Raw genomic sequence first — 12,646 nt, forward strand, 5'->3', positions numbered from 1 at the left:
AACAGTAGTAGTTTGGGTTTTGAACTTGTGAAATCGTAAATGTCTATTTCACATCGAAGTGGAGATCTGGAGCTGGGAGGAGGTCCAGGCTGGAGCAGAAACACTGGGCATGGTCAGTATCTGAAACCTTGAGACGAACGGGAGTGTAGGTGGAGACAAAGAGGTCGAAGGCCTGAGCTCTGTTTGGATGTTGGTGCAATGGGGACAAGCCTGCACAGGAGACTGAGGAAGAGTGGCCAGTGAGGAGGGAGGAGAACCAGGAAAGCACAGTGGCCCAGAAGCGAGGGTTTCAAGGATCAAGTGAATGAACCACTTTGTTAAGATGGTGCTGAGAGGTCATGTAACGTGAGGACTGAGACCTGTTCATTGGATTGGCTACATGAAGGTCATAGGTAACCTTGACAAAAGCTGCTGTGGTGCAGTGGTTTGGACAAAAGGATGTCATGGGAGAGTCTGCCTGATTCCTGGCTGAGGTTCATGTCTTCTTTGTCAATCACATTTCACCAGTTGTCACAGTCTAGGAACCTCAGCAAAGAAGAAAATGAGATTAGTTTTTCATAACTGGAGTTTTTTTCTGGATCCCATCTGATAATCTATCAGGGATTAAGTTGACTGTTGCAAAATCTATCTTCCTCCCCCTTTTGCAAAGAGCAATGTCGTTTGCCCCTCTCAAGGATCTCATTGCAACTCATCATCCCAGTGGCCAAGCCACGTGCAGAGCCCATCCTCTTTATGCTTTGGGGTGGGTTCCTCTGAGCCCAGTGATCTGAGCTCATTTCAAGGACTTAAGTGCAGTTGTGTGACCTCCCTGTCTGTTTTGGGCTTACAACTTCCTTCCTTTCCATTTCTGGCCTTTCCTTTCCATTTCTTCCTAAGGCTCTACCTTGATCCAGCAGGTAGATTTCCTTTTCCCTTTGGATTTCCATCACCATCATCCTAATCCAGAGGGCAGTTTTTAAGATGCTCAGGGAGGCATTATTATATCTGTGGTTCTCAACCCTAGCTGCACATCACATTTACCTTTGGAGGGTGTTTGTTTTTTCTTTTTAAAGAAAATCATAATTTAAGTTTCTTACAACTCTAAGAGAATTATTTTCTTATCATCATGATAAAATGGTGATGTGTTTTCCTAATGGGTTTTAGAATTGTAATATATTCTGGTGAGCTGTCGCCTTCTCTTGTGGTACATTATGAAACCTAATCAGATTTTTTTTCCCCTTCCTTTTCTAATGTAACCTCCAAAAAATTTCCTCTGTTGTACAGAGCATGCCAGAGTAGTCCTCAAAGAGATATAGTAGCCTACAGCAGTGGTTCTTAGACTTGAACCTGCACCAAAATCATCTGGAGGGCTTGTTAAAACACAGGATACCGAACTCCACACCTAAAATTTCTGATTGGCTAGGTCTGAATTTGCATATCAAACAAGCTCCAGGAGATACTGATGCTGTCGATACTTTGAGAGCTAGATCTCCAGACTCTAGTGGACACATAGCCTTAAGGTTGTACACACAGAGAGCTTTCCTGAACTGGCAGAACCAGGATGATAGCCATGGCCAAGCGCAGAGAGAGGGCTGGCACTTGACTTGGTTGGGCCTCTCTGAGACGTCGGTAACCCTGAGCCCTGCAGAAGTGGAAACTCTTCAGGTGCAGTAGGCCTCAGGAGGTCCTCGCTCTGAGGTGATGTTTCGGTTGCAGCCATATATTTGGATTCTCTTTGCCTTCCTGAAAATGTTACATGTAGCCTTGTCTTTGGCCTGTCAGAGGTGGCTTGGAAAACACTACCCCTATGCAGTTCAGAATAGCAAATGTAAGCCCCCTTTATCAATAGTACCTACACAATATCAATACTCCAGAGAAAATTAAATGACAACTGGATTGAACAGAGGGTGTCTGTCGCAGCTCTGGTGGGCAAGCCCTTTGTTATACTTGAACATAGACGGGAGGATTCCAGAGGAAAAAATACTGATCGTGGGGGATTCCTTAAATTATTTTACATTAACCATACGAACAGAATTCCTCTGAGTCATCCAGAATCTCCAAAGTACTCATCCAAGATTCTTTGGTTCCCCACCCCCTGCTCCCCAGAGAGGTAGGAAAATTGTGCCCCCTGTCTTTTATCTCCCTTCCTCTTTCAAGAAATCTCCCTCCAGGACTGACCACCCTTTAGAATGATCCACAGATTCTAAGCATTGATCACTAAGGGAATATTTACAGGGTTTTTGTTTTTATTTGTGTTTGATTTATTTATAATTTGTCATAAATTTCTTTAACTCATAGGCTGCACTGCTTTTCTCTTGTTCTTCTTGACCGTGAAGAATGTCAAGATTCTTTGGGAATATAAAAGAAGATTTTTTTTTTTTAACGTGTTAATTTTTAGAATTTAAATTGAAACCCACATTCCAAAGCTTCTTGATGACACATGCTGGGTAAAAGTGTGAGCAGAATTTGTAGGGACCAACACCCCTGGTGTCCACCAGATTCCATTTTCAGATTCCTAGATGGTTGGCCGTAATTGCTCCTTAACACTCTCCTGACCAGCCGAAATGTTGCTAAACTGTGAATGTTGCTTGTTTTTCTGGCCACTTAAGACCCTCTCAAGACAAGTTCCCTGTAGACAAGTACAGAATAATTTCTGTCAGACTATCTTTTCCTTTCATGTTCTCTGTTGCAGAAATGTGTGGCAGGAGGGCTCGTTGTAATCTGGTGTGATTACAAGCCATCTGCTGTTCTTCTGAGAAGCAGCGTGTGGCCAGAGTAAAACAGTGGAAAAGAATTAGGAGGCATTTATTAGCTCTTAGGAGAAACAAGGGGAAACCTGCGCCCGACCTGTTTGTAAACCTTAATGGAACTGACAGTTCAGAGTTCATTGAAAATTCTCTGGAATTTGAAACAAATTCTACCTTTGGAGAGAAACAAAACAAAACGACCCATATTTCTTTCTTGAGCCCTTCGGATGTGCTGAAGTCTTGTACCTGAAATCTCTCGTTTAATCCTCAAAACGACTCTGTGCAGCATCTTGCATTATTGGCCCATTTCGCACTGCGGGGACTTACCCGGGGCCTGAGGGTCCGAGGCGCAGGGAGGGGGCTGCGCCAGGTCTGTCCTGCCCCCTCGTCATCCCGACTCCTCACTGCTCACATGCTCTGGACGTGCCACAGGCCGGTCTCCTAGGAATAGTGGCCTGGGGGTTACATTTAAAAGGATAATTTTTGGAAAAATCACTGGGGTTAGTATCTAAAGAAATGAAGGCCGTTCTTATCTTTCAAAGGGAGTGACTGAGAGCCTGTTCCTAACTGCACTCTTCATGCAGTGATGGGTTGTAGAGGCTGTGGTTTGGCCTCGAATACGACTTAAAGGTTCCAGGGGGCATGTGGGAAACTTAAGCGTTGCTTCGTAATACCGCTTTGTTGGCCTTTGCTTCATTCCCAGCAGCACTTTGCTTCCCTTCTCAGATCCTATCCATAGCTTATGTGAAGCACTGTGTGAGCATTTTAGGCAAAAAAACCCCGAAACTCTTTCTGAGCAGGAGACCAGAGACAACTTACTGAAGGACATCAGCCCCTGACTCTATTTGTTTCTCCTTTTAGAAGTTGTCATCACACTCAGTAGCTCTGCTTTTCTGCCGTCTTTTTCTCTCATTCCTTTGTGATCTGCTCCCTGCCCTTTTCCCAACCATAGCAATAAATCTGTTAAGAAAAACAAACGAATGACTGAAAAGACGTACATCCCTGACCTTAGTCAGATTGTCCCAGAGCAGAAACCAAACAGGAGAGAGAAACTCCCTCCCCTCCTGATTCCTTTCCACTTGAGAAAAGTCACACCCTTCCCTGCATCCCTTTCAACCAGAAAAACTTGACCTCAAAGCACTAGCCACCCATTTGCAACCAAGGAAGCCCTATGTAGGTTCCTTCTAATGGGTCTGGATTCATATAATCAGCCAGGGTTTGATTGCAAGATGGGACACTAACCATCTGGCATGCAGCAGTGGCCACCCCTGCCCGTTTTCCCGGGTGATAGTGTTCTGTGCGTGTATGAGGCAACCTTAGTTGTAAACCGTGAGCTTGATTCTGTTCTGAGGACAAGTTGCAGGTGAGAGGGTGGTAATCCCTCCTAGAGAGAGAACAGGGCAGACACTTAAGTAATTTTCATCACTGGTGTATTATTTTCACTTATTGAACACTCTTCCTGGCCATCTCTGTGCCAGGCCCAGTACTAGGCATTGACAACCCAGAGGTAACGGAAAGCAGCTCCTTCTCGCAAGCAGCCCTCGGGAGCGAGCCAGGAAGCATGCAGTCCTGTGCGGACAGCCTGTAAGGAGTCCCACGACAGGAGCATAAATAAAATGCTGTGGCGGCAGAGAAGAGCTCAGTCTCGCCTGCATCTGGTCGGAGAGTGCTCTGGGGGGAAGAGCTCGCTGGTTGCTAAGATTTTTGCCTCAGCCAACTCCACTGAGCTTCTCCATTTCCTGTGGTTTACACCGTGATTTTTAGCCATGAGACTGGTATTTTCTGTCATTGGTTGCCAAGACTAAATCCTGCCCACAGAGGTCAGCCCAGCAGGACATGTGCTCTCCTGTTGTCTATTCCGAAACGACGATGGACTTGCCTGCTGTGCTTGCAGGGCCCATTGTGAACCAATGGAGGATGGTACCAGGTGCCAGACTGAGGGTGGCTCTTTCAGAACCTTTACAGGAGGGCAGACATGACGTGGGCCAATGGAGTCCAGGCAAATGGTTGCAAATCAGAACCCTAAGAGATGGGATCTTAGAGCATAAGGCACCTTGAAGGAGACCTAGTTGTGTCATTTTACAAAGAGGGAAACTGACACCCAGAGAGGGGAGGTGGGACACCCCTCCTAAACTGGGGTGTCACCAGAAGAGATTGCGGCCTTGGACTCCCTGTGCTAGGCCATTCTCCTATTTGTCAGCAGAAGGCTTTCTCCGGGCCCTCTCTGTGTGCTGTGCTCTCGACTTCAGGCTGTGTCTCATTCTGTGACTAAGAATATAGAGTGTTCCTCCTACCTGTCCTGACGAGTATTGCCAGGTTGGCAGGCACCACACCAAACAAAACCCAGCCATGATCACTAGGGATCTTTGATGAGAGAGAGGGAGAGCTCTTAAGCTTCTCAGTGTTTCCAGAATGATGAGTGATAATAGTTTGTGCCTCTCCGGGGCACAGTAAATGCAATAATGCACTGAGAGGGCTTGATGCAGGGCCTGGCACACAGTAAGTGCTCAGCAAATCTTAACTGTTGTGATTGCCAACTTATTTCCCCTTTGGAAGTTTTTGCAATTAGATGAAGGGTGTCCTGTATTCCGATAGTACAACTGTTTATTCTCCTGTCCCCTGACCTAACTGTCTGCGTGTTTATGGCATATGCCGTCCTAAAGGTATGCTGGTTTCTTTTCTCGAATGTAAACTCCGAGCTTGGATTTCTTGGGATTTTAATGAAGAACAGGGGTGAAATGGGGTGGGGGCGGTGAAATTGACAAAATATTTGCATTGACTTTTCTTCAGCCCTGGATGGGGCTGTTCATGTCAGGAGACCTCTTTTCCTGCCCTGCCACCCGACCCCACCTTTGGCGTGACGTGTCACCCTTCTCCTCCTTCCTTCTCCCCACAGCCCTCTTGCCCCACTCTCTCTGCAGTGGGGCTTTCACCTCCACGCTGCACTCTTGCTCCAGCAGGGTACCTACCCCAGTGGCAGCTTTAGGATCTGAGCCCTCGGGGCCTCGCTTCAGCCCAGGGAAGGAAGCTACGGGACCCCGTTCAGAATCCTTGGTTCCATCACCAGGCACCGATGGGGTGGGCCCGCGCAGCTGCCATCACTCACCTTAGAGGGGACAGGAGGCCAGTTCCCAAGTAGAGTGGAGGGGGTTCCAGGCCAGGCAGCCTTAAACGTGCCTCCACGTGGGGTCAGGAAATGAGTCCCGAGGGGCCTTGCACAGTGGGGATATTTCTTCCAAGTAGTGCACACAAGTCGGCTTTGAGGGGTAAAAGATTAGGATTTGATTCCTGGGTCTGTCCTTCGCTGCCTGCGTAATCTTGGACTTGGCCTTTACCGTCTCTGACTCCGCTGCCTTACCTATAAAATGTGAGTAATAGTCGTGCTCCTTCACAGCTTAGTGGCGAGGATTAACTTGAATTCTGTGAATTAAAGTCAGTATTTTAAACTGTGCTCTTTCTTGCAAAATCATGGGACTTTTAAATTTTGTGCTATAACCTATATGCGGTTCGTTTGGATATGAAAATATTTAATATTTTGCTAGAGCCTTTGAGTAAAGTTGTTGCTCCAGGAGGATAATTGCCATGTTTTTTCATGAAGATATTCAGGAGAAACGTCTTTCTAGATTGAGTATCGGGATTGATTGAGTTATCCTCAGCACCGATTTGTTCTCATCTTACGGCCTCTGGCCTCTTGTTTTTCACATTGGCAACTAGCAAACTGAGAGCAGACTCTTGCAGAGACTTAGGACATGGTGGGGCTTTTGTACAGACCTATGAGACCTAGCACTGGCTTCATTTTATCTTTTCACCCTTGTTTTTCTTACTTATTCCCCCATTTTAAATCTTTGCCGTGTTAATCCAGGCTGCCTTAAATCTTTAATAATAGGTGGGTGTACAAGGCCAGTGACAGTGCGACAGACACATATGGAGGAGCTGCCTGTGGGCAGCCCCGGGGCATGGGGGAAGCTGCCCGTGGGCCCTGGGGTCACCCTTGCCCCTCCCCCTCCACACCCAACCGCATGCTCTTGACTCTGTCTTCTGAGTATCCCTCGAATCTGCTCCTTCCTCCCCACCTCAGGATCACCTTCTGCTGCCTCTTGTTTGGGCTCTTGTGGTGGCTTTAAACCTGGATGCCTGGTTCGGGTCATTTCCACCCTCCAGCCTGCAGTCTCCGTGGCCCCTCAGCCCATCCGGGGCTCCTCTGTGCTCTGAGCCCTCCTGCCCTGTTTCCGTGTCGTCAGACTCCACCATCCTCAGGGCATATACCGAGCTCCTTCCTCGGGCCTCTCTCTCGACCACTTGCCACCCTGTTCCTCAGGACTCAGCTGCAGCATCACACCCCCCTCCCTGGCCTCCCTCAGGGAGAGCTGACACTCAGATCCCTTGGGTGTGCACTGTGGTCACACTGCCTGCAGTTCTCTGATACTCGCCCCCGCACCGGCTCTGGCCCAGGGCTCCTGTGAAACTCAGTGGGGAATGAATAAATGAATGAACGAACGAATGAGAGAATGTGGAGAACCTTCCACATAACTCAGAGTTTTGAACCTGCATCTGAGAGAGCTACACGTATGAGAAATGTTAGCGGTTTCACCTTTATTTTACACTTAATGTACAATTAGAGGACAAGATCTCCCACCCCTGAAGACTTGGTAACAGTTAAGTTTCGGCTTTGGAATTCTTAGGAAAGAAATAGGAAAAATCACCAACATGCTTGGTTGGCAGTGAGTTTGGGGTGAGGTAATCCTAGGATCCTTGAATTCCCTTTTTCCAAAATATGGAAAATGAGTGGTTGTCACTGGTGGTGACATAGTTGTCGCCGCTCCAGAATAAGGAGGGAGAAAGTTGTTATATGACACATCAGTGTCCTGGGCTCAGTCAGAGTGACCTTGTCCCCAGAGTGGGCTCGGAGCCCCCAGTTTGCAGATAAGGCTGTGATTGCCCCCCCCTTCCTTCCTCCCTCCCTCCCTTCCTTCCTTCCATCCTTCCTTCCTCCCTCCCTCCCTCCCTCCTTCCCTCCCTCCCTCCCTTCGTCCCTCCCTTCCTTCCACTAAATATTAAGCATCTACTGTGAGCTGGCACTGTGCTGATCCCTGGGATGCAGAGGGACTGAGGTGTGGACCCTGTCTCCACTGAGGAGCTGACCGTCTGGCAGGGGAGGCCCCTACATGGACCAGCCACTGAATGCAGAAATAAGCACGGGAAGCATTGCTGATCCGGAGGAGGGAGTGGCGAACTGTTCGGAAAAGCTCCATGGGGATGGCCGCACTCCTGCGAGGGTTTGAGGATGCGTGAGAGCCCACTGAGCACGGGAGCATCGAGTGCTCTGGCAGCAAAGGGCAAAGAGCATGTGCCCAGGAGCAGCGGGAGACAGTGGGGAGCTGGCCTCATCAGAGACTTGGAGCCTCGGCATCCCGTCTGCGGCAGGCGTGGCTCTGGTGGAGGCTGGGGAGTTCATCCAGGACTCCGAGAAGTGGCCCTGATGTTCCAAGTGGGGGATGACGTGAGCTGGGGAGCCAGAGAGGCGGGGTGTGTTTAGCTCTTGAAGAAGCCAAATCTACCAGGCGTGGTGACTGAGGGTGAGGGAAGGGAGGAGTTAGGGGTGACTCCCAGGTTTTTGGCCGAAACCTCTGGGTGGAGGGGGAGGAAGCCGGACCGGCCCCCAGCCGGTTGGTTCCCAGCCCAGGCGTGGGATGCAGAGCTTCCTCTCGTAGCTGCTGGGCTGTGAGGGAGGTAACGTGGCCTGTGTAGCGTGAGCAGCTCTGGCCTGAGAGCCCAGTGCTGCTGACTGTGCTGCTCTGCCTGGAAGAGCAGAGAAGAAACGGCCCCTAATTAAGGGGCAGGAGGGGCCGGGGCTGTGCTGCCAGCAGCAGTCAGGGGTGGTGTTCTTTTTCGTTTTCTTTTTTTTTTTTTTTTTTTCACTTCTGTTTACTCATGGGAGAAAAGAAGCAAAGCTTTGAGAGCAGGGAACTTCAGAAAGGCAAAATATCTCTGATTACTGTGGGAGCTGGAGAGAGCTCTTGCTGGAAAACTCAGAAGGCTGGCTGCAGAGGGAGAGCCCCGCTGGGGAGCGGGGAGTCTGGCAGGAAGCCCGGGAAGGTTTGAGCACCAGAGTGAGATTCAATGATTTATTTAAAAAAAAAAAAAAAAAAGACATTCTAATCAGTCTTCTTATAATCAAACAGACTAGCTTCTTTGTGATCAGAGCTAAAATGACGAAAAAATACCAAATTGGACCTTACTATTCACTTTTTTAGAAGGATACTATTACATAGTATCAGTTCAGGTTGTTCAAACGTCACTATTTTTTTTTAATTTATAAAATCATCTTTGCTCATGACAAAGGGGTAGCAGAGAACTTGGTTTGACTGAACAGTCAGGATTGAACACCCACAGGAAACCCGGTAGAATGTGCATGAGGCATGTCTCACCTCTTTGGAGGGGCTCTTTTTCTGGGATCCCTGGAGCCTCAACAGGCCCGTGAGAGAATTCAGAGGGTCAGTGAACTTGGATGGGAAAAAAGTTGCATCTTTACTTTGACCAAGTTCTAATAAATTTTGTTTTTATTATGAATGAAGTATTTAGAACACAGTAGTATTAGCAATGTTTGTTACCATTAGAAATCACAGCTCTTTTCATATTGCATTATAATTGTGGCAGATATCTGAAAATGTCATTTATCCTTATCACTACTTTGGATTTATAGTAGTTTTTAGATCCACCACTGTGTGACAAGATCCAATGCCTTATTGAAGTACATCCATTACTATATTACAAATTTTTTTTTAATATGGGTAACTGTACTTCAGTATAATTGGCTTTCTTTTTACTCCTATGCATTGTGTCTCCATGCATTTAAAAACATTATTATGCACAGGTTTCATCAGCTTCACAACTGAACAAAGAGGTCCATGGCACATGAAAGGTTAATAATCCCTGGCTAAGATCCTGTAGTTGTGACATGAGACCTCCACCTGGTGGCAGCATACTCCTTAAAGGTTAAATCGATAATCAACATGGAAGAAACTTTTATTTGAATATGGTTTTCAAACATTCTTGACCACAACCCACAGTGAGAAATAGGCTTTATATCATAATTCAGTACACTCATACCTAAGTTTCACAAAACAAGACTTAACTTTACCATGTGACACATTGATATTTTTTTATCCCATTTCTCTTTCCTTAAAATAAAATGCTGGTTGCAGCTCACTAAACTGTAGTTCTGTGGGTGACATTGCAGTGTTTGACATTGTAGGAGACCATTTTTCATTATACTTTATGATTTATTACCCAGGGAAGTTCACTTTGTTCTCCCCCAAAATACCCACACATTTTCAAGGACATAATACTTACATTTTAAATATCTGTCAACAAATATGAGTATATTTTTACACAGTATTTAAAAAATCGTTTATTATTGATATGTAACGTATATGCAGGGAAACGAACTGATCTTAATTGTATAACAAGACATAGAACGTTCCCCAGTCAATTTCTCCCTAAGCAATCACTGTGCTGATTTCTTTGACCATAGATTTAATTTTGCTTTTCTAGAACTTTATATAAACGGAATCATGCAGTATGTATTTTAGCCTGGCTTTGCTCAGTGCAATGTTATTGATCTTAGTCCATGTTGAGCGGATCAGTAGTTTGGTGAGGAGGGTTCCACTGCATGAATATACCACAATTTGTTTGTTCTCCTGGTGAGAGACTTTCGGGTTGTCTTCCATTTCGATTCTTGCAAATAAAACATCCACACACATTTGTGTACATTTCTTTGTGTGCACATATGTTTCATCTCTCGCAGGTAAATACCTGAGGTGGAACTGCTGGCTCAGCTGGTAAAATAAATATGTGTTTAACTATAGGAAACTGACAAACATTTGCCAGGGTGGTTGAACCATTTTCCATTGCCACTAGCAGTGTGTGAGTTTGGGTCACTCCCCATCCTTACCAACATTTGGTGTGTGTCAGTCTTTTTCACTGCAGTCGTTGTGGTAGGTGTGTAGTTGTATCTCTTGGCAGTGTTAATTTGTATTTGCTTGATAAGCCATGATGTTGTACACTTTTTTTCACGTGCCTATTCACCAGTTGTTTATCTTAATTGTGAAGTGTCTGTTCAAGCTTGTGTTGTTTTGTTTTTTAACGTCAATTTGTAGAAGTATTTTTTACATATTTTGGACACCAGTCCTTTACGTCAGACACGTGCATTTATGAATATTTTCTCCCAGTCTATGGCATCCATATCCATTTTATTAATGGTGTCTTTTGATGAGCAGAAGTTTTTAATTTTGATCAAGTCCAGCGTGCTGATTTTTCTCTTTTATAATTAGTGCTTTCTGGATCCTGTCTAAGAAATCTTTTTCTACCCCAAGTTTGGGAAGATAGATTTGGTTTTTTACGTTTAGGTGTATGATTCATCTCAAATCAATTTCTGTGTACAGTGTGAGGTAGGTGTCGAGTTCCATTTTCTTTCCATATTATATCTGGTATTCTCACGCCGTTTGTTGAGAATATTTTTTTTTTCACCACTGAATTATAGCACAGAATTAAAAAAAAAAAATTGTTTAGCCAAAGAGGTACAAAAATGACTTTCCCTGCTGGCCATAAACCAACCCACGGTGCTTTTCTAAGTTAGTTCATCCACAGTTATCTTGATATTCTCAGATTACTTTACTCATACGGTATGAGGGTTTATGAAGCTACACGTTTTTACAGGGTCTGTAGCCGTGCCGCAGAGCTGCTAGCTACATGTGGCTGTTTAAATTAGATTGAAATTAAATAAAATAAAGAGTTCAGCTTCTCAGTCGCAATAGCCACATTTCAAGTGCCCAGTAACCACATAAGGCTATTGGCTTCCCTACTGAACAGTGCAGATAGAGAAGATTTCCATTTTTTCCAAAGTGCTAGACAGCACTAGCCTATCAAATAAGAAAGGAGACAGGCTTTGTACAGTTTTGTAGCATATTTTAATGAGACTCATTTAGTTTTCGTAACTGGCATTCAGCATCTACCTTCTGCCCTTTGGTTCTTTTTCATTTGTCCGTGCTTCTAGTTCTAGTCCAAGATGTACGGTCCCAGCCAGTCCTTTTGTCTGTCTAAAAATGCAGTAACTTCTGTCTGTTCTCGCCTATCTGGAAGAAAGAATTCCCCTGGCCGTCCACGGACTCATTCTTTTCTGGAGCCTACCTCGTACTGACCTATTTAACTTTTCTCAGTGTTTAATAGCCTTCCAACTGCTGCCAGATTTCTGGGCATCCCCCTTGAAGGTGCGGCCCAGAGATAGATATTTTGTCTTTCCTATCCTGATTAAAATTAAATTTCTCCCTAGCATTTCTAGCGTAAATTATAAACTTGCAAAGAGCATCGGGTTATGAGTTTTACCCTGCCCCGTATTAACGTTTCTGTCCAGTAGTGAACTTTGTTGCCGTTTCATCATGAGCAACCACATAGGAATTTGTGAGATTTTCTCTCATTGTTTGCTGGGCGTGAGCTAACTCTGCCATTAATGTCTTTCAGTGTGGGAATTTTGCTGTCCTGGTGGATCTTCATATATCTCCGCAAGGTTCAAACAAAGATACCAGCTGGTTTTCTGAACAGAAGAAAGAGGTACCAGAAAACTTTTCACTATTTTTTAAAATTGAAGTATAGTTGATTTACGGTGTTTCAGTTGTACAGCAAAGTGATTCAGTTATACATACACACACACACACCCACACGTATTTTTCAGATTCTTTTCCGTTATAGGTTATTACATGATATTTTTTTTAATAAATTCTTTCAGGATTTGTTTATTTCATTAGTAGTGGAATTAATTCATTCTTTTTTTTTTTTTGGCTGCATTGGGTCTTTGTTGCTGTGTGCAGGCTTTCTCTAGTTGCGGCGAGCGGGGGCTACTCTTAGTTGCGGTGCACGGGCTT

General features: G+C 45.3%; 1 protein-coding gene across 1 annotated transcript in view; it reads left to right on the top strand.

Annotated features, from left to right (window-relative positions):
* The first annotated feature begins 7,811 nt into the window (after positions 1 to 7,811).
* The window catches only part of LOC118882004 (SLX4 interacting protein), a 72,360-nt gene continuing 67,525 nt past the window's right edge, over positions 7,812 to 12,646 (top strand). The window contains 2 exon segments of the mRNA XM_036827480.1: positions 7,812 to 8,226; positions 12,246 to 12,335. Coding sequence (XP_036683375.1) covers positions 8,011 to 8,226; positions 12,246 to 12,335 — 306 coding nt within the window. The 5' untranslated portion in view covers positions 7,812 to 8,010.

This window comes from Balaenoptera musculus, chromosome 15 (assembly GCF_009873245.2).
Source record: "Balaenoptera musculus isolate JJ_BM4_2016_0621 chromosome 15, mBalMus1.pri.v3, whole genome shotgun sequence".
Classification (NCBI taxonomy): Eukaryota; Metazoa; Chordata; class Mammalia; order Artiodactyla; family Balaenopteridae; genus Balaenoptera; species Balaenoptera musculus.